This window comes from Rhea pennata, chromosome 17 (assembly GCF_028389875.1).
Source record: "Rhea pennata isolate bPtePen1 chromosome 17, bPtePen1.pri, whole genome shotgun sequence".
Lineage (NCBI taxonomy): Eukaryota > Metazoa > Chordata > Aves > Rheiformes > Rheidae > Rhea > Rhea pennata.
This window is the reverse complement of record NC_084679.1, coordinates 14,749,014-14,769,344: the sequence shown is the minus strand read 5'-3', so window position 1 is coordinate 14,769,344 and position 20,331 is coordinate 14,749,014. Positions and strand designations below refer to the sequence as shown.

Here is a 20,331-nt window from a genome sequence, read left to right as displayed (position 1 = left end):
ATTTGAGGGACTGGCAAGAGTTTCTAAGGGCCAGAACAGCCTGTGGCTTGGTTACCTGACAGCAAAAGTGGTCAGAGTGCTGGAAAAAGTGACCTACAAGGACAGAGCAAAAGAGTGAGAGCTATTTTGTCTGGAGAAGAGAAGACAGAAATGCGGTGTGGTAGCAGATTTCACAAATGGAAAAGGTGACTGCAGAGGAAGAAGGAATAAATTATTCCCTGTGGTCCCCCCAGGACAGGCCAAGAGGTCATGGATCTGGATGGCAGCAAGAGATGCTGACATTAGACATGAAAAAAGCTTTTGCAATGATAAAAGGAGGCCTGGAGGAGATCATCTAGGGAAGAGGGGCAGTGTCAGGCTGACATCTGTAGGAAAGGACAGGAGAGAGCAGCTCCTGCCCTGGGCACCTAGTGAACTCCCAGCTCCACATCATGTTGGGAGCTGTTGAGCTGGTGGCTAGGACCACCCTGAGGTGGGGGAGAATAGCCTCTCTAAGCTGTGGTCTCCCAATGAGTTTGCCAGAGCCCTGTGGCCACGGATCTGTCCACAGCTGAGGTTTTTTGTTATAATTGTATATGCAATTCTGGGTGTCTAACACTAGACAGTACAGTGAGGGTTTTCCAAGGATTTTCAGAGGCATTCATATGCCATTGGACTGCCTGCAGTGGCTGAGGGAAAATGGTGCTCCAGGCCATCAGAGGTGCATGAGCTAGTTCATGTATTCTGAGTGATCAAAATGATTATTACAGAAGTAATGTGAGTATGTTGCTATACCTGGACCCAGCTGCTGCAGAATAGTGACACAGCAGCATTTGGGACTAACCCAGTAAAATATCATCATGTTTTGGTGTAGGCAAAGAGACCCCTTTTGCACCGTGGTTGAAGTTCTGAGTTGTACCTATGCCCCTCTGAGACCTAGTGGGCACTGACTGACAGGACCAGGCTTTCCAGGCTCTTCAGCTGCAGCATCAGAGCTGCCCAGGTGCCTCCAGCAGGTTATATGCCTCATGTCACTCTAAACCTGTGGGCCAGGTTACTCTGCCTTTGCCACATAACCCCAGATGAGGACATGGCCCAGGGAGAGCAGAGAAGGAAACAGCTCCATCCAGATAGAGTGAAGCAAGAGTCTGAGAAGAAGAGACAAGGGGAGCAGGTCAGGAGAGGTCTGGAACAGGGCTGGTTGCCAGGAGCAGCTCCAGAGCAAAGGTGGCAAGCACAAGGCTCTACAGCCCTGGCAATTATTTTGCTCAGAGGGTTGAGTCTCCTCTGCGTAGTGTGTTGGGTGCAGGAGGTCTGCTGTGACTCATCCACACACTACTGCTTCATTGCTCTTGCAGTATATTTAGAAACTCTTCTGTAGAGCAATTTCTGAAGATGGTTCAATTCAGAAATACTTCTGCTGTTTTCACATTTTTTTCTCCTCTCCCCTTCCCCCTTCTTGTCCCCTCCTCTTACTTTTTTTTCACATCCTATGAATGGAAAAATCTTCAAAAGTATATATTTGTACATATGGTCTGACCTTGCATATAGCCAGAGAAGGACAGTTAAAACCAAAGGTATTGTCAACTCTGCACAGCTGGTGACAATGTGAGGGCCAAAATCTGGGTCTGCCTGGAGGACCCCATAGAGCAGCTCAGACCCAGCCAGGGAGATGTAACGTGCTGACTGCCAGGAGAGTGCATAGCCCCATGTGAGCCACATCCACTGTCACCATTGTAACAGTCAATGCTGTTGCTGTTCACAGGAGCTACAAGGTCCGTTTTAACAGTGTCTCCTCTTACTCGGATGCACGAAAATCTTCAAGCGATGGGCCTGACTCCAGGGACAACTTTGAAAGCACAGGGCCCCTGGCTAATGTCAGGTAAAGAGGATGGGGGAGGGGGACCATAATTTCCTGCTGGTCTAGGCAGAAAAGATTAAGTCTGTCTTCAGGAGCTGCAGAAAGAACAGAGCTGGTGCTGCTGCTGTACAGAGCCTCTTTCTGCTACTGCAGCTTTTGCTACAAAAATGCATTATACTTTAGGATACAAATCCCTCCACACTCCCCCAGGTTGGTGCTGGCCACACCAACGTGGGAGGAGAGGCAGCAGCGTCCCAAGAGGCATGGTGGCCCTTCAGGCTCTGTAGCCAACGCTGTGTCACCTCTCTGCAGGTTCTCTGTGTTTGGGCTGGGATCACGTGCTTACCCCCATTTCTGCGCCTTTGCCCGGGCAGTAGACACCCTCCTGGAGGAGCTGGGTGGAGAGAGGATCCTCCGCATGGGAGAAGGGGATGAGCTCTGTGGCCAGGAGGAGTCCTTCAGAACCTGGGCCAAGAAGGTCTTCAAGGTAGCCCTCTTCCTTTGTACTTCAGGGAGGAATAGAGGGTAAAGGGATGCAAGGCCAGAGCCTGCAAAGCCTCCAGTTAGAGCTGGAGCTAAACCCAGCCTCTCTTTCCCTATACCAGGAACCTATGTTATCAGGGAGCTTGGCTCACAATAAAGAAACACAATTTCTTGAGCTTCCTCAAATTTTAGTGGAGCTGAAGTTCTGGTTTGAGCTATATAGTTGCCAGAGGGTTATCTTCAGTTATCCCAGATGCCCGGGGGAGGCAGACACCCTGAGACATGTCCTTGGTCGTTGTGGTCTAATGCTACTCCATCGTGGCCTCCCTTCAACATATGTTGGCTGAGATGAGGTGGGATAATGGGGTCCTGTTGGGGTGTTGTGGGGCTGGGCCAGATGTCACGGAAAGCCTGGGTAAAGCGGGGAGTTGCGTGAGAGTCTGGTGCGTGCTGCAGGCAGCGTGCGATGTGTTCTGCGTGGGTGATGACGTGAACATCGAAAAGGCCAACAACTCCCTCATCAGCAATGACCGGAGCTGGAAGAGGAGCAAGTTTCGCCTGACCTACGTGGCTGAGGCCCCTGAGCTCACACAAGGTACAGACATGGGGTCACCCAGAAAGGCCCTGGACGTGGGCCAGGTTGAGGAGGACCCATGACGCACTTACTGGGGGCAAAGGGATTAAACCTGCTTACCCAAATTCCCCATCTACCTCAGTCTCTGTGTTAAATGCACGTCATTTCAGCCCTGCCTCTCCCCCCGTCCCATGGCTGTGCTTGCTGAGCTGTTTGTGGGAGTCTTAAGCCCCTCTGGCTGCTGGCTGGTTCCTCTTTGTATCTGGATAGCCAAGATGTTAGGATATGATCTGATTTCCCTCCTCCTGACCCCTTTTTCGAAGCAAAGAGCTGGAAATCTGGGAGCTTTCCAAACACTTTGTTCAAATCCTGTTCCACTGAGTGTTGAGTTGTAATAACAGGTCCAGCCCCCTGACACATGGCCCCACAGCATGGCTCCTACAGCTGATGATCTGTAGCACTGGCTTAGCTCTTCCTAAATTCAGGCGCTTAGTTACCAGCCAGGTGGTACTGGCAGTGAGTGGTGCCTGCCTGCATGAGAAGGCACATCTCTGCTCCTTGTGCAGGTACTTTCTGAGGATTCCTCAGTTAATAACAAAACAGGGCTTGTGCTTGGTTCCTCCTTGTGGCTTCGGAGTCTCTGAGCCCTCTAGGCTCCCTGAAGCTTTGAAGGAGAGGCAGTGGTGGACAATGCCCCTGCAAAAGCCAGAAGCTGTCTGCTTTGGCCAGTCTCTGTTCTTTGGTTCACTGGCTCTTCTCCTTCACAGGCCTATACAGCATTCACAAAAAACGAGTCTTTGCAGCCCGGCTTATAGCACGTCAGAATCTGCAGAGTCCAAAATCCAGGTAGGAGGTTCAGGTATCCTGTGGCCTGTGGGAGGTGAATACACTCCTTTGCATTCAAACATATTTGTGCACAAAGCGTTGTGTGTATCTCTTGAACCCTAAATGTCCCACAGAGAGCATCTTTGTGCAAGTGTGGCCTAAGTTATAATCTAGGCTGAAAGTTACACTAAGCCAGTGAAGTGTTTCCTAGCTTGTAATAAAGTGAGAGCTCTACCACTACATAAATTAGCCTCCCGCCTTTAAAGACGAGGAAAAGACAAGTTGCTGCAGTAACAGCGTGGCAGGGCGTATTTAAAGAAAAGATACAACTGCTGAAGCAAGAGGCTAAATGATCTTCCCCTTTTTAACACTCCCTGACTGTGAGTCAGCAGCTGGGAAGGGAGAGGGTGTTGCGGTGTGAGAGTGGTGTCTGGCCCTTTGTAGCTCCGGGTGATGATTTTGGTAGTGTGCTCAGTGGGGCATGCTCACCAGGGCTTAGACCTACCGCCATCATCCAGCACACCCAATGGTTCTCAAAGCTGTAGAGGACAGAGCTCAGCAACTCCCAGTAAGACTCCTCAAAAACATGTCCTGATTTTTGTCCTTTCCCTGTAGTCGTTCAACGATTTTCGTGCGACTTCACACCAATGGACACCAGGAACTGCAGTACCTGCCTGGGGACCACTTAGGTGTGTTTCCAGGGAACCATGAAGACTTGGTCAATGCCTTGATTGACAGACTAGAAGACGCCCCTCCAGCCAACCAGCTGGTGAAGGTGGAGCTCCTGGAGGAGAGGAACACAGCTCTAGGTAACCAGAGCCAGCACAGAGATGCAGCCTTGGCATAGAAGTAGTCTATCCTCCTCATCCATTACCCCATAGTGGTTGCTGTAGCTCCTCAGGAATATAAATGACCCCAAGAGGAATCTTTTCTCATCTCAGTGGTGCCTGAATTGGGAGCACCTCCTTTCACCTTCTTTCACCCAGATCCATTGCTAATCTGCACTCAGAGCGTAGGGCAAAAGTTTGAAGGGTGAGCAGGAGCCTGGGGAAGACATTTCCTAGATTTTCAGACAAACTAAAGGCATTTACATTCTCATGAGATGAGCAAACTCTAGTGCTGCAAAGAAGAGTTAAGGGATCTTGGTGGACCATTCCAGTGTTATATTTCTGGAATGGGTTTGACGCCCTACTGCCATGGATATTGAAACAGAAGATGGAAAATGGCATTAACTCAATGACCAAGGCTCAAGGTGACTTTGTATTTGTGCAGATTGCACAGTGTCTCACTTTTAGTATGAGGATACCTCTTTGACTCTTCTGTCTAGCTCTTCTTCATTCACTGTCAGAGCTGAGCAGGGTAAATGAGAGCAAGGATTTGTCCACTTTGGCTCTTAAGCTCAGTTGATCCCATGGTTGTGCTGGATTCCCTCCTGGCAGGTGTCATCAGTAACTGGACAGATGAGAACCGTGTCCCACCATGCACCATCTTCCAGGCATTTAAGTACTATTTGGACATCACCACCCCTCCAACCCCACTTCTGCTGCAGCAGTTTGCTTTACTGGCCACCAGTGAGAAGGAGAAGAAACATCTTCAGGTCCTTAGCAAGGTAAAGCCTCAAATCCCAATAGCAGGGACTCATAGGGGCTGTTTTGCTGACTTTATGGAGTGAGTAATCAGATTTCCTCCACCTTTGCATGTGAGTGTCCATGGAGTTTCATGGGACGAATGTGACCAGGAAGGACAGGGTATCCATGAGACACTGTCAATAACTTTCCTTCTCAGAAGTGAGGGCAGGATTCCTTAAGGGTAGCCCATGGTGGACATAGAAATGGCTCGTGACATGCCCCAGGATGCAGTCCTTCCTCTTCAGTATCATCCTGCCCATGGCTCCTTCTCCCAGGACTATTTGTTCCTTCAGCCTCAGATGGAATAATTTCTAGATATAACCTCAGTTCCCCAGCACAAATGAAGACTTTGAAACAGAGTGGCCTGAAAACATGCAGGTGATCTGTAGGAAGATGGGTGCTGAAGCCAGACCCCTTACCACTGAATGCTGTGCTTGAGCCCCAAGTTCCTCAAGGCCCTGGATAAAATTGTAAATTTTTTTATCCTAGACAATGACAATGTGGTTCTGCTGAGTCTATACATGGGACAGCAGGGCTCCTCCTGCCTGCATTTGCTTTCACCCCTTTTAGCCCTGCCATAGGCTTGGTGGGAACCTGGTAGAGACACTAGGCTTGGAAGAGGTAGACGCTGCAGCTCTCACCTCCCTTCCTTCCCTGGCTACAGGGCTTGCAGGAGTATGAGGAATGGAAGTGGTCCAAGAACCCCACTATTGTGGAGGTGCTGGAGGAGTTCCCCTCTGTGCAGATGCCCTCCACACTCCTGCTCACGCAACTACCCCTGCTCCAGCCACGCTACTACTCCATCAGCTCCTCCCCGGAGATGTACCCAGGCGAGGTCCACCTCACTGTGGCAGTGGTCTCCTACCGCACGAGAGGTACCATGGAGGGTACTAACGCAGGGGTCAGTGGGGACAGGCTAAGTGTGGGGGCCAGGGAGAAGACCATTAACATATGGGCAAAACAAGCATGTCTTTGGCAGGGAGATGTTATTTTGAAGCCTTTCTACCTGCTGCAGTGACTAGATTTCTTTAGACCATAAAGTTTTGCCCCACATTGTGGAGAACAGCTACACATCTAAGGGTAGTGTATAGCACACAGGAGCACCAGCTCAGTTACCAGCAATAAACCAACCACAGCATCTCTGAGCACCATGTGAGATCACTCACTTGCCCATGCTGAAGTCCACACTGCCACAACTAGCCAGATTTCAGTACCTGCACAGGCACTGAGAAGTCCTAGCTACGCCGCTCAGCATGTAGGGAGACACGGCATCTTTGCCCCTGCAGCATGCAGGACACTGGGAGAGATACTGGCCATCAATCAGGGGGCTACCACAGCAGTGAGACATGCAGCTGCATGTAGGAATCTGACTGAAGAGGATGCAACTTTGGTGGAGTGAGGTTTTTTGAGAACCAGCCCTCAACAGGGAGATCCTGTGTGCCTGGAAACCCCGCAGCAGGGTGCTGCTCCATCCCAAAAGGACCAAGGAAAAGACAGCAGCTTCCTAAGCGTGATGGTGGTGGTGGTCCAGGGCTGGCTTCAAGGCAAGTTGTGGTAGCTCTGTAGACGGATCCAAGTGCCTTGCTTCTACCAATTCTGTGCGAGATGGGTGCAGAGATATTAAAGGGCACTGGGCTTTAGTGAGGTGTTCAGATGGGGATGCAGTAGGGAGGGTTTCAGAAAGGAAAGCAGTTGGAGCAGTCTGCTGGGGTGCTGATACAGACTTTCTTCTCTCACTCCCAGATGGTGAAGGACCAATCCACCACGGAGTCTGCTCCTCTTGGCTCAATCGGATACAGACTGATGAAGTAGTGCCCTGTTTTGTAAGAGGGTGAGTGGTCCCTAAGGAGTGGGAGGGATGTGGCAAGCCCCTTGCCAGATGAGCTCTCTTTGTCCGGGATCCTCCCTTGTAAAGCACCAAAGGGATGGAGAAAACAGGGCTGGCTTTGTGCTCAAATGGGTTCCTCTCGGATGTTGCTCTTCTGCACTAAAATGTCCCTTTATAAAAATCCGCTTCTTTTTTTACCCCTCCCTCTCTGGGCTGCCTTTCAGCTTGCCTTGGCCCCCCATGGGCACAGGCGAGGGACAGAACATCAGGCTTGGGTTTAACTGGTGTCTTCAATTTGTGCAGAGCACCTGGCTTCCACCTACCCCAGGATCCCAAGGTCCCCTGCATCCTGATCGGCCCTGGCACAGGAATTGCCCCTTTCCGGAGTTTCTGGCAGCAGCGGCTTTTTGAAATCCAGCACAAAGGTGGGTGCTTGTTGCTGGCTTTCTCCTCTCTCCCCACCCGGGCCAGCGAAGGCTCTTGCCAGCCTGGCAGCTAAAGCAGCCTTGCGCAGGGTGCTGGGTCTGCCAGCAGGTCCAGAGAGAGGCTGGAGAGGTGGTTTGGGGAACAAGGAAACCAGTGGTTTCCCAGGCCAATTGCATCCCCCATCTCTCCCTCAGGCTTGAAGCCTTGTCCCATGGTCCTGGTATTTGGCTGCCGGCAATCCAGGATCGACCACATTTACAAAGAAGAGACGCTTTTTGCCAAATCCCAAGGTGTCTTCAGAGAGTTGTACACAGCCTACTCCCGGGAACCAGACAAACCAAAGGTGAGCTGCAAGCACTGCTCCGGCCCCTGTGCACAGCCCCAAGCGGCCATGGCCAGCCGGTGCCGTGTGCCATGGCAAGCTTGCATGCGCGTGCAGGACCACCTCCTTTCCACTGCAGCCTCACGCCAATGTCTCATCCCCATCCCTGCACCGACAGGGCTGCATGGCCCCATCACTCACTCTTTGACCTGAAGCCATCCCCTCCAGGCAGAAGCAGATGAGGAGGGGGAAAGGTACATCCTCCCAAGCCAGGAGGGATGTCCCCCATCCCTCCTGATGGCCTGAAGCCAGTACATGCATCTGGTCCAAATTCCTGCTGCCACCTGACCAGACCCAACAGTGAGATATGAAGGTGTGAAAATGCAACAGCCAAGGGAAGCTTTGCTATTTTCTCATCTCTTTTCTGTCTGCCAAGGAAGAGCAGAAATCAAAACCCAGTTCAGTGCAAGCTCTGAAGAAGTGTGCAGCTTTTTCCCCAGCTGAGTGCTACACCCAGCCCCACAGCTCAGTCTTTGCTTGCCTCTAAATTTTCCTGTGGGTACCAGATTGACATACTGTAGACCTGAATATTTTTCCAGCAGTACTACATGCCTGCATCCTTGGCGTTTTTAGGGAGATTCCCTGAGCAGATGCAGGCCCTCAGGGCAGCCCTCAGGACCAGACCTCCATGGGCAAGCAGAGCCCCAAGGGTGCTGGAAAAGTGTTCCCTTGGGCATCCAGAGCCCCTCACCACAACACTGAGGCTGTCTTCAGTCTGTGCACAGGGCAGCCAAGGGATGCAGGGCTGGTTTTGGGGTGCAGGCTGTAGAACATTGGTGGGTGCTGCGAGGTGCAGGCACGCTTCTGCTGAGAGGTGGTCGCATTACGCTGCCACGTGGGAGGCAGCTGGTGCGTGCAAAGCCGGATGGAGCATGCGGGGAGATGGGGCTGAGAAGCTGTAGTTAACATCAGCTCCTACCTCCTCCCCTAGAAATATGTGCAGGACGTGTTACAGGAGCAGCTGGCCCAAACCGTGTACAAAGCACTGAAGGAGCAGGGAGGCCACATCTACGTGTGTGGGGACGTTACTATGGCTGGGGACGTCCTCAAGACCATTCAGCGCATCGTGAGGCAGCAGGGCCAGCTGTCGGTGGAGGAGGCGGGCACTTTCATTAGCAAGCTGCGGGTGAGTAGCGTCTCCCCCGTGCACCGCGAGACACCGTGCGAGCTCCTGCCAAGGGCGCTGCACCTGGTGCCTCCTCCCGCAGACCGGGGAGCACTGAGGATACAGGCGCTGCAGGGGACTGCAGCTCCCACCCATGCTGCCTGCAGCTGGCCGAGTTCAGGGGCGTGATCTTCCAAAAGCTTTGGGTCCACAGTGGAAGCTGCCTCGCTTGCAGGGCTCTGCTCCAGGCCATAGCCCCCTCAGCATGGGCTGGGCTCGAGCCACAAGCCTCGTGCTGTCCCCATCCAGTACTGAGCACTAAATACAAGCTCCTTTTGGTGTCCTTGGTAGGGCAGACGTCTCTGGAGCACAGACTAGTGCCAATAGCTGGACAGGGCTCATTCACCTCCCTAAGTCCATGTTGTCCCTTCATCACTGCAGAAGCTAACTGCAGCAAATACGGAGCTGCAGGTGTTTCGGCTGAAGCAGAAGTAACCTTGGTTTGGGATACCGGCCTGAGGATGGATGCTCGGATGGCTCCAGTGCTGCCCAGTCGTCCCCACGGCACTACCCCCTTCTGAACCATGTTCCCCCATGGTCTCAGGAGCATAGGGAGCCCAGAGTCAGCTTTTTACCTAGTCTGCAAGTGAAAGACCCGGTACATGGGCTGGCCTGGGGCTGCTTGTCCCCTGAAGGAAGGTGATCCTCGGACTCAACGGCACCAAGTGGCTCCGCCGCTGCCCCGCAGCACAACCTTGGGAAGGTCATTTCATCGCCCTGCTTGTTTTGCCCTGCCTTGCTCGTCTTCCCTATCAGTTCTTGCAAAGGCCCCCTAACATTTGGTGGGTACTGGGGAGCTGCCTACAGCGCTGGAGCTTTCTGGTGCTGCAGCAAGACCAACTGTTTGTAAATATTTTTTTTTCCTCACTGTCCCTCTGCCATCCTCTGTTTCAGGATGACAGCCGGTACCACGAGGATATTTTTGGAGTCACCCTGCGTACGTATGAAGTGACTAACCGCCTTAGATCCGAGTCTATTGCATTCATTGAGGAGAGCAAAAAAGATACGGATGAGTGAGTTGACATGTTTATTTTAACCTGGGTTATTGTCTCCGAAGCGTGTGGGCTGTGGTACGGGGAAGGAAGCTTTAACTTTTTCACATGTATGGCACTTATAGCTGAGGCTGAAAAAGGTATCTGATTTTGGGGCTGGAAGCAGATGCTGTTGCATGGCAGTCTCCCTGCAATAGCTCTCACCCCACTAGGGCAAACACCTGCGGCCTCCCCAGGTCGTCGCACCCGTCACACCAAAGTGCTTGGCAAAGGGCGATGCCTTTCCCTTTCCAACCCGTGGTCCCCTGCTATCCATGAAAAGCTAAAGTACCGTTGGATAAATGCAATTAGCATGGATGGAGCAGAGTCTCGTCTGAATAAGGGGGTAGGATAAGTCAAAGTGTTTTGGACCTGACAATCCCATCCAGCTGCAGATGGGAAGCAAACACGCGTGCTGGGTCCTGCTAATGGCCTCCCTCTGCTCACCAGGCAGGGAGCGGGTGGACGCACGGGCTGGACGGCTTGCAGGACCCATGGAGAGGGAGGCTCTTCCTGGCTCCTGGTGCCGGCAGAGGTGGTCTGGCTGCCTCCTGGGGCAGCAGGTGGCCGGTACCCACAGGTCCTCCAGGACCCAGGGAGGTCTCCATGGTGTCCCTACGCTGACAGTTACATGTCCAGCTTGGAAAGATCTAGAGACTTTTCTTTCTTTCTACTGTTGTAAAAACAACCAAAAGAAGTAAACATCTTGGAATCCGTCAGCAGGTTTCGCCCCCTTGGGTTTGCGCTGGGGCGTTGTGCTGTGAGCAGCCTGGGGCACAGTCCTCTCCCTGCACTCCTGGCTCTGCCACGTAATGCCCGGCTGACCTGGAGCAGGTTTCCCAGCCACCTTGCGGCTTGATAGGAATTTCGCTGCCATGCAGCACACACAGCAGCATTTGCAGTGTACAAAGACTTCCTTAGTTTCCCATCTCTAGGGGTAAGAGTTACCTACCTGCCCACCTTCACCTGAACACACGGAGCTCTGTATGCTGGTGCCTATAACGCGGTCCCTTCAACGGGACCCGTGGGAAGAAGGGGTGGTGATTACTGCCTTTAATTGCTGGATCGTTCTGCAGGAGGGTTACGCGAGAAAGCGCGATAGCCCATTTTCTGAAAAGACAGCCGAAGATCCCATCCTGCCCTCCTTGCAGCAGAGGGCAAAACTCCCTCACGGCTTTGCTCCTATCCTGCCCTGGCACCCGGATCTGCCCACCACGTGAGAAGGAGCCGGATCAGGAAAGGGGCTGCAGCTCCTCGTGGCTCCCTCTAAGGCTGGCCTTTCTCCCCTTTCCCTTGCAGGGTTTTCTGCTCCTAACCGGACCCTTTGCCCCCGAGGGGATGCCAGACCAGTCCTGCTGCCCCCTCCAGCCGGAGGGCACTGGGTTTTGTATTTCACGGACACGGTGGCTCCCTTTCCACGGGGAACCGCCTACGGAAAGCGCTCTGTCTCTCGTCCTGTTGTTGTGTCCTGATGATGATGATGATTTTTATTTCTTTTTTTTCCTCTTTCTCTTGCTCTCTCTCTTGTCCTGTGGCAGTTTCTTTTCACCCTTGTTTCCCGTCCCTGAATTTCCCCACCGAAGTACAATGGCTTTATAATCCACAGTGGCTCTTAAAACAAATTAACGTGTCTCCTCCTCTGCACAAGGGCATTTTGCAGCTGCATGAAACCACCACCCTCGTGATTATCCGTGGTTTTGGTGTTTTGGGGGAGAGCAGAGGCACAGGGGCTGGGTGAGGGCATGCACAGGTTGGCCAGTGCTTGTTGCTTGACCACAACTGGGGTTGCTGCCCTTCTCCCCAGGGCCCCTCTTCCTCCAGCTCTGGACTCGGTTGAATGTTTGTGTGGTCTTTGCTTTCCTTTGGACTCATACAGGCCTCGGCGCGTGCCTGAGGCCGGAGGCTGAGGATGTGCCGTGCTTCTCGTGCCCATGAACTTTGTCCATCCCCAGGCAGCCTGGGGGCAGAAGCGCTTGCTTTGATCCGAAGGCTGGGCCAGCCCTGATTCACGCGTCGCTGATTAACGGCTAACGATTTCACCTAAATGGGCTCCGTGCTGTGTTTGCTGCCTCTTCTGCTCCCTGTTCCCCATGAGTCTCTCCATCTGCCGGCCCCTGCTCATTTTGCTGTCCCCCTCCCACTAGCATGAAAGTCCTCCCATGAGGAGCAAGCCCTGAACGTGCAGGTTGCGGTGCAGGAAGAGACTCGGGGCGTCTGCCTGCACCCCCAGCCACTCAGCCAGGCTGTCCTCCAAAAGGCTTTACAGGAGACGTGCGATCTGCAGCGCAGATGGGGAGCAGGTTAGCCGTGAGGCTGGTAGGAGACATACAGGAATCGGTTGCATCCTAGAGCTTTGCACACTGCAAACACGTGAACCCACGTCCAGGAAAGCCTGGAAAGCCCCAAAGCTGAGTGAGGAGCACCTCCTACCTCTTGGTAGTGAAGGCCCTTGGGAAGCAGTGCTGGGCCAGCATCAGAGCTGCTAAGGCTTGCTGTGTCCTTCAGGCAGTGCCAGAGGCTACTGCAAGCCTGGAGAGCATCAGCTCCACCTTAGTGCAGTCTTGTGAGCAGTTTTGGGCCAGCAGATCCCCAGCCCCACGCACAGCTTCGAGAGCAGAAACTGCCTTGCACGAAGTGACCTGCTTGGCAAAAGAAATATATGTGGCCTCTTGGTGGCAAGCCAGTCCCCTGCGTAGGCTCTGTGCCACCTGCGAGCGTCACGAGCTGTCTCTGCCTGGACACCTCGTGTGACAAGGGAGGCAAGATCGGATGCAAAGACGCTGTGTGACTCCGGGCTCTGACACACTCGCACCTCAGCCCTGCTGCAAAAATCTGGGCCCCAAAGCAGTCCCTTAACACGATCGCAGGGAGGTAGCAGTCCCTTTTGAGAGAAAAGCTGTCAGCAAGGCAAAGCATGTGTGACCTTGCGTGCCCTTCCTCCGTCCGCTCCCTTCCTCGCCCTGTTGCACCCCAGAAGAAGGTTCTTCCGCCCTCATTGCCAGGTCGAGGGCGGAGGGTGGCTGCAGCTCCCGCTGGAGGCAGGGTATGGGGCTGGCATCTGGAGCTGGTATGTGCTGTTCCCTTCCTCCCGCTCCTGCCACCACTCCGCTAAACCATGTGCTGGTGCTTGTATGGAGCAGGGCACCTGCGCTGGCGCTGGCAGAGGGTTTGTCCAGGAGCTGTAATGGTGAGTTTTGCTTTCGGAGGCTTAAAATTAGCTGCCCCAAGCCAAAGTGTGAACAAAAAGAGCTGCATGGGGCTTGCTGCTCTGCCGGCCTGTGGTGCGACCCACACTGGCTCTGCAGAATCACATCCTCAGATGGGGCCTCCTACCCTTCCCTGCTGCTTGGCTTAGCTGCATCTTCAAGCCGCTATAACCACCTTCTGCAGCCTCAACTCCCTGAATGCTTGAAGCAGCTCTAGCCCGAAAACCCAGGAACAAAAGACCTCCAGACATGGGGAGATTTGAGATCCAGGTCTCAGTTTTGTTGGTCCCAGCAGAGCACTGAGCGTGGAGTGAAACGCGAATGAATGCTGCCACGGTGTGGCTGCAGCCGAGCTTGCTGTGCTGGAGGGGAGCCGGAGCAGGGCTTCCAGCCGGCTGCCAGTAAGGCTGGGCTGGTGACACTGCCTGGGAACTTCATGATGTGGACAGGAAAAAAAGCCAGCCCCCAGTCTACCTCTGGGGTTGTGCCCTAATCCCAGAGCAGACAGCGGGATGGGGTAGCTGGGTCTCTTGGATATCATGACTTGTGAATTTGGCCAGAGATCCCACCTGTCAGAGCAAGTCCCTGGCCCTAAACCTGTATGCATAGAGCAAGCTTGTCCCTAGCCCCTGCTCAGCCCCATGGCTGAGTCTGCAGACACAGGGGTAAAGAACAAATCAAGATCTCATCTTGGAAGCTTGATTCTGGCTCTAGACTCTGTGCTTTTATCCTCCCTTTACTAGAAGTATTGATGCAACCTGCAAAGGAGGTAGTGCCCAAAGAAATGTCCTTGTCCTCATCCTCTTTCCAGCTTATCCTGTGTTGCCAGCAATTAGTTTTCTTCCTGCTCAACTTCCTGCCCCTCTTGCTACAACATCCCTCAGCTGGAAGTAGAGTTGCTGCTGCAGGCTGTCTGCCGTGAGATCGGCTTGCTCTTCCTGCCTCAAAAGTCTGCCATCTCTCCCCTTCCATCTGATAAGCCGGTGCAAATGCCTGGGAAGCACAGCGGAGAAGGGAATGCGGTGGTGCATACAGCCTCCCCTGTTGCCTTCGGTGGGATTTCCAAAGCATCTGTGTGGGGCAGGCAGCCAGACCATCTCAAGTTCAACAGCCATCAAGTAGATGAGGCCTTCAGAGCCCTTTGGAAGTGAAATGCTGTTTTAAGGTCAGTCTGTCTGTCCCAGGAAAAGACAAGCCCTCCTTGCCGTGAAGGTCCATGAAGCTTATATCCCTTCAGGGCTCTGAGCTGCTCTCTGTTCCCTTGGTCTGAGTAGGACGGTTTGCTCCTCACAAGCCACATGACTGGGAAATTTGGCTTGTTGGTTTTCGTTGAGTCAGTCCCAGACGTCTCAGCTTTTCCTTCATCCCTCTTACCTGCAGGGGATTGGCACTTCCCTCAAGCTTAATTTTCTCCCTCAGCAAAGGGAGAAATAAACTTGTGAATCTGCTTTCTTATTCCACAAATGTGGCTCTTTCACCAGTTGTCTAGACTCTGCTCATCTCAGTGTGACGTGTCTGACACGTGGGTGTAAACACAGTATCTCCAGCATGCAGAAACGGCAGAGAGCGTGCTGGGGTCTCCTGCAGACTGGTGTGATGAGCTGTCTGGAGGTGTCACATCTGCAGGTGTTGTGCCTCTCAAGCTCTCGGCTCACGAATCCATCATCCCATGGTACCTCCTGCCCTTCGGGCTGCTGCACACCCAGAGAGGGACCTGAGGGACTCCCAGCCTCATCAAGCACGCAATTCCTCTCTCCATGGATGTCCACTACCACTGTCCATTTTGCAGCAGCTCATCTCCTTTTCAATTCCTAAGGATTAAACATGAGGAAACTCTACTCCAAACACAAGAGTTCATGTTCAAGATATTATCAAAAGATTGTAGAAGTTTTTTTTCCAACATTTTATTTTGATAGCTTTTCAAATGTCCATAGAAAGCTATGTGTGAACTGAAACTCATGGGAAATGGTTCTGTGTTTTCCCAACACATGGTGTCCACTAACAGGGAAAAATAAGTTCATTCAATGCAAGGGTATCAACTGCCTATGCTGATGACTTCAAAGGTTTCCTCTCCCCAGAAGGGCTGCCTGAGAGTTTGTTGTTCTTCTTTCTATTGCTATTTATGAGACACCAGCAGACAGTAGGAAAATAATGAGACTTCTGTCATTAAGAATAGACTTGCAAAGATGCAAAACCTACACTGTTGTTGCTGGGTAGGCCCAAGCTCATTGCACTGGTGGAACTGAACCAATTGCCTCCATACTAGCTGGAGAAATTGAGTTTGAGTTCGAGGTGTCTTCCTACCTGTCCCACATCCTGTGCCTACGTGTCCCCAGTGGCTAGCAGGCCGGCTCAGGCCACGCTCAGAGCAGCACAAGCCAATGTGTCCATGCATGACTCGGAAACCTGCACTTGCATCTTGAGCTAATGTGATTGCATCTCTGCGGAAGAGGAGATGGGAAGAAAACAGAGCCGCATGAACCTCTGTGTCCAGTCTAACTGTGATTGCTCCATTTGTTGCTTTATTGTTGGTATACGATGTCTCTCGTCCTCTCCCAGGCTGTAATCCAGACTCCCTCCATCACCTCCCTCTGGAGACCCCTCCTTTCTCCTCCTTCACCCTGTCCGCCCAGCCAAAAGGCACAGCAAGCTGCTCAGCAAAGGTGGATCCTGGGGATGGCAGTGGACTTACAGTGCCTTGTGCTGGGAAGAGACTACTGCTCTGGAGCTGCTCTCCCATTCCTGCTGTCTCCAGAAATGCTCCTGAGGGTTGAGGGGAGCACATGATTTAATTTTACAAGTGAAATTCTTGGTGGGTAAATTCCCCTGGAACAACTAAGAGCAAACCTGTATCCCTGCTCAGCTGCGCTGTGCAATTATCTGCCACTGACGGGGCTTTATGGGGGTGGGAGGAGGATTTGCAGGGTTCGAGTCTTTTTGGGTGCAAACTGGACACCACTTTCCGTGAGCACCACTGGTCTGTGAAAACCTGCCACATGCTGGAGGGATGCGTTTTTACTAAGGTGTTGGGGGGAAGCGCATGCTTGTGCTGCGGCCTCACGGACTTGCGGCAGGCCAAGCCGAAGCTGCTGCACACCTTAGTACTACCGAAGGCGTCAGAGTCCTCTGATTTACACCTGCGGAGGAGCTGCAGAGAGTTCCCAGCGGTTTTGGAAGGAGAATTTTATGATCAAAACTAGATGTTGCTCCTGCTTTCACTGGGCACCAGTTCTTGGATTCAGAATTGCTCTGATAACTTTGCAACCGCTTTGATAGTTTCAGAGGGAAGCACAGAGCAGATGGAGATACACCTTCAGGACCATTCAACTTTGCTGTAACTCTGTCTTCGTTACGGCCGTTTCCTCTGCTCTAGCAGGAGGAACAAAACGTGGCCAGTGCTGAACACTTCTGAAAACGGTGTTCCCAAACTCAGATAAATTTAGTGTAGAGTCCAAGTCCTCCCAAACACGAGATGCCTTATGGCCACACCTGCGGGCTTCAGTGGTGCGGGGGATGTTGAGCAGCTTGCGGGATCCAGCTTTCACGGCAGCAACAGCAGCAGCAGTTGCACGACAACAGTATTTTCGCGCGTGTTGATCAGCCCTTGCGCTTGCCTGCAATGCATGACTCTCTAGCAATCCATTTGAAATCCACCCTCAACGGGGAGCTCTGAGCTTTAGCTTCTTCCGTGTGGCCATATGTATTTAACAGGAATTCAGGGGAGCTGGAGAAAGCTAATGAGATTGCTGCTTTAAAGCACTTGGTTCCAGAATTAAAACAGACCTTACTAGAGATTGAAATCTGCTTGATTTTAGTATGGGTACAAGGGCAATTCATGAAATATTTAAACATCGTAATGCAGATATATCTTTTTCCGGCTGTGCCAGGAATAAAGCAGACTAGAAATTCTTGGCTTCCACCCCTACAGATGTTGCCAATGAAGGCTATGCTGGAAGTTTGAGCCTTTGAAATCACAGGGGAAAAAAATATCCCAGGATGTGAGTTCATAGCTGAGCAGCCCTAGCTTGTTTTCCGATGAGAGCACTTCACTGCAATGAGCTGACTGCAAAGGCTGCTGGTTTCCTGCCTCCTCGTTCATGATATCTGGGAGGGAGGAAATGCTTCAAAAGCAAGAAAATCACACGTGCAAAGCCCTGTCCTGAGAATCCCTTATTTAACGGGAGCCTACGGGCCAAGGCTCTGCAGCTGCTCTTCGTTACCCTGGCAAGGAAGCGGGCAAGACGCTTGGGATTGCTCCTGCATGCAGTGGCCAAAGCTCGGAGAAGTCGTCGTGGGGCCGCGGCACAGCGCGAGCGCGTCGCTGCCGGGCTGCGGAGCTGCGCTGGGGTAGGCTCCTGCGTGGCCCGATCGCGGGATTTGCATGCGGCTCTTCACAGGGCTGGTTCAGAAACCTCTCTGCGAGCTAATGGTGCCAGACAAGCATTTTTAACACTTCAAAAATTTGAAGACTTTACTGAAAAGGTCAATCTAAAAGATCAGCTGAGGCAGGGCATCTTTTTGCTGCTATGTTTTCATGCATTGGTTGTAAGCGGGGAAAGCAAAAGAAAAGATTCTGCAAACACTTTGAGGACAAATTAAAATTAATTAAAAATCACCATTTCCTTGGGGGTGGGGGGATTTGACTTGTTTAAAAGAAGAAGAAAAAAACACCAAGCTACCCTATGTGAATTGTCCTCAAAAATGTCCTCAAGCTGCAGAAGTGGGAAATCTTTTAAAGCCATGTGGCCCCCAATTATTTTTTTAATTCAAGAGCTTGAGTCTCCATTCTGAAATCCCACATGTGCTTTCAAATTTATTAATTAAATTCAAATTCATACAGGAACCCAGTCATTTTGTCTCAGAAAGAGCCACAGGTTGACATAGGCAAAACTATATTGCCTATACTTCAATAACTGACTTCTCCCTGCTCCAAAATAATGGGGAAATGTATGAAAATATCAAATGCTTTTGGCTGAAATTGAATATTTTGTCCCCGCAATAGAATTTTTTAAATGTTGCAAGTGCAATAAAACTGCCTTCACGTGTATACAACTCCAACAACAAGCATTAGAGCTACTTGCATCCAAACCTGCTTTTTTTTAAAAAAAAAAAAAATCTCTCTGTGTGGCTGTGCTATGGAATCACATCTTAACGAACTGTGCTTTACAGTACTCAGCAGGCAGCCTGGAAACAGAAAGCGATGTTGGAGTCTCCCGGCGCCCAGCGTTGAAGCGACGGCTTTGCAGCCAATGAAATTCAATGCAAAATTCCGCTTTGCTGGGAATCCATCCACAAAATAGCCAAATGTGCAGAATTCCCAAGGCACAACGTGCTCTGCCGCTCTGAGATGCCCTCAGAAGCCTTGGGCTCTGTATGCCCAACGGAGCTTGAGAGCAGTGACGGTTAGGTTGCCGGAGTCCTTCTGGATTTTACACGATTCCCCAGGCAGCAGAGGAGCGGAGTGATGACTTTCAGCCAGGACTCATTGCTTTTTAGATTGCATGTAGTTAGACACAGTAGTAATTCGGCCAGCTGCCCAGGGAATTTGATGTTCAGTGCCAATTAATTTTTGTAATAGGAACAGGGATTTCTTCCTGTAGGAACCTTTGAAATGTCTGAGCCTCAAAGGCTGGTTGGTTGGTTGGTTGGTTGGTTTTCTGGGGGCCTTTTTCCAGAAGAGCAGTGGTGCCGAGGTGAGAACGGGGACCACTCCGTGACGGGTGGCAGCTTTGGGGCTGGCAACTCCCAAACTCTCCACTGTAGAGGTTTTCTGAAAGCTCAGATGGGGGTAAATTCTGCTCTGCTTGGTGGGACCCCGGCGTCTCTCTGCTTTCTGGTTCTCCTGCTCCTTCCTCCCTCCTCTCAGCACCTCCTCGTGTCCCTGTGCCTTCATTTGGTTTGTAAAATGATGCCGTGATTCAAGACTGGCACACTGACTTCGCTCCCACTTTGCAGGCGGGTTTACTGGAGGGCAGCAGTTTATTTTGTAACTTTTATTGTGATTCGAAGGTGGGTTTCTTCCGGGGAGTGAAGGGGTGGGGACAGAGGGAGCAGGGATGAGCAGGAGTTGTATTGGATCATACCAGTGCTTTAAGTGGTCAGAAACGTGGTTTTCCCCTACCTCTGAGCTCTCAATGCTGCTAAAATCTCTGCCATCCGTCCAATGTACTCCAGCCCCTCTCTCGGACTGGCTCTGGCTCTGTTTGCAAGGTATCCACATCGTTCTCAAGCATGCACTTCTTTCTGTATAGCTCCAATCTTCTGATTTTATGGAATACAATACTTATGCCTGTTTGCATTACAGTCAAAATAAATTAAAAAAAAAAAAGTGAACTAAAATCTAGCAGACTTCATTCTTTTATCTCTGGGTTCTTCACACTGAACAGCCTCTCCTGGTATCTTGGCCTTGCTCTGTTTGTCCACTGGAGCTTTAATAAATAAATAGAAAGCTGGACAGTGGCAGCGTCGCCTGGCGAGATCTGCTTTATCTGCCAGACGGAAACCGCCTCTGGGAAGGCGCCCGGGCCTGCGCGGGCTTTGCACCGCCTGCGCCCCTGGCCTGCGCCCCGGCCTGCGCCCCGGCCTGCGCGGGCTTCGCACCGCCTGCGCCCCTGGCCTGCGCCCCGGCCTGCACCCCGGCCTGCGCGGGCTTCGCACCGCCTGCGCCCCGGCCTGCGCCCTGGCCTGCGCCCCGGCCTGCGCGGGCTTCGCACCGCCTGCGCCCCCGGCCTGCACCTCGGCCTGCGCCCCGGCCTGCGCGGGCTTTGCACCGCCTGCGCCCCCGGCCTGCACCTCGGCCTGCGCCCCGGCCTGCGCGGGCTTCGCACCGCCTGCGCCCCCGGCCTGCGCGGGCTTCGCACCGCCTGCGCCCCCGGCCTGCACCTCGGCCTGCGCCCCGGCCTGCGCGGGCTTCGCACCGCCTGCGCCCCGGCCTGCGCCCCGG

The 20,331-nt window shown here is 52.5% G+C and overlaps 1 protein-coding gene across 2 annotated transcripts in view; it reads left to right on the top strand.

The window, feature by feature from the left end:
* The window catches only part of NOS1 (nitric oxide synthase 1), a 51,988-nt gene extending 32,271 nt beyond the window's left edge, over positions 1–19,717 (top strand). For both annotated transcript variants that reach the window (XM_062590435.1, XM_062590436.1), the window contains exons 16-28: positions 1,745–1,861; positions 2,153–2,327; positions 2,780–2,918; positions 3,665–3,743; positions 4,338–4,531; positions 5,162–5,331; positions 6,015–6,225; positions 7,094–7,181; positions 7,482–7,603; positions 7,799–7,947; positions 8,918–9,112; positions 10,046–10,164; positions 11,482–19,717. In XM_062590435.1, coding sequence (XP_062446419.1) covers positions 1,745–1,861; positions 2,153–2,327; positions 2,780–2,918; positions 3,665–3,743; positions 4,338–4,531; positions 5,162–5,331; positions 6,015–6,225; positions 7,094–7,181; positions 7,482–7,603; positions 7,799–7,947; positions 8,918–9,112; positions 10,046–10,164; positions 11,482–11,497 — 1,774 coding nt within the window. In that variant the 3' untranslated portion in view covers positions 11,498–19,717. The remainder of the gene's footprint in view (positions 1–1,744; positions 1,862–2,152; positions 2,328–2,779; positions 2,919–3,664; positions 3,744–4,337; positions 4,532–5,161; positions 5,332–6,014; positions 6,226–7,093; positions 7,182–7,481; positions 7,604–7,798; positions 7,948–8,917; positions 9,113–10,045; positions 10,165–11,481) is intronic.
* Positions 19,718–20,331: the final 614 nt, after the last annotated feature.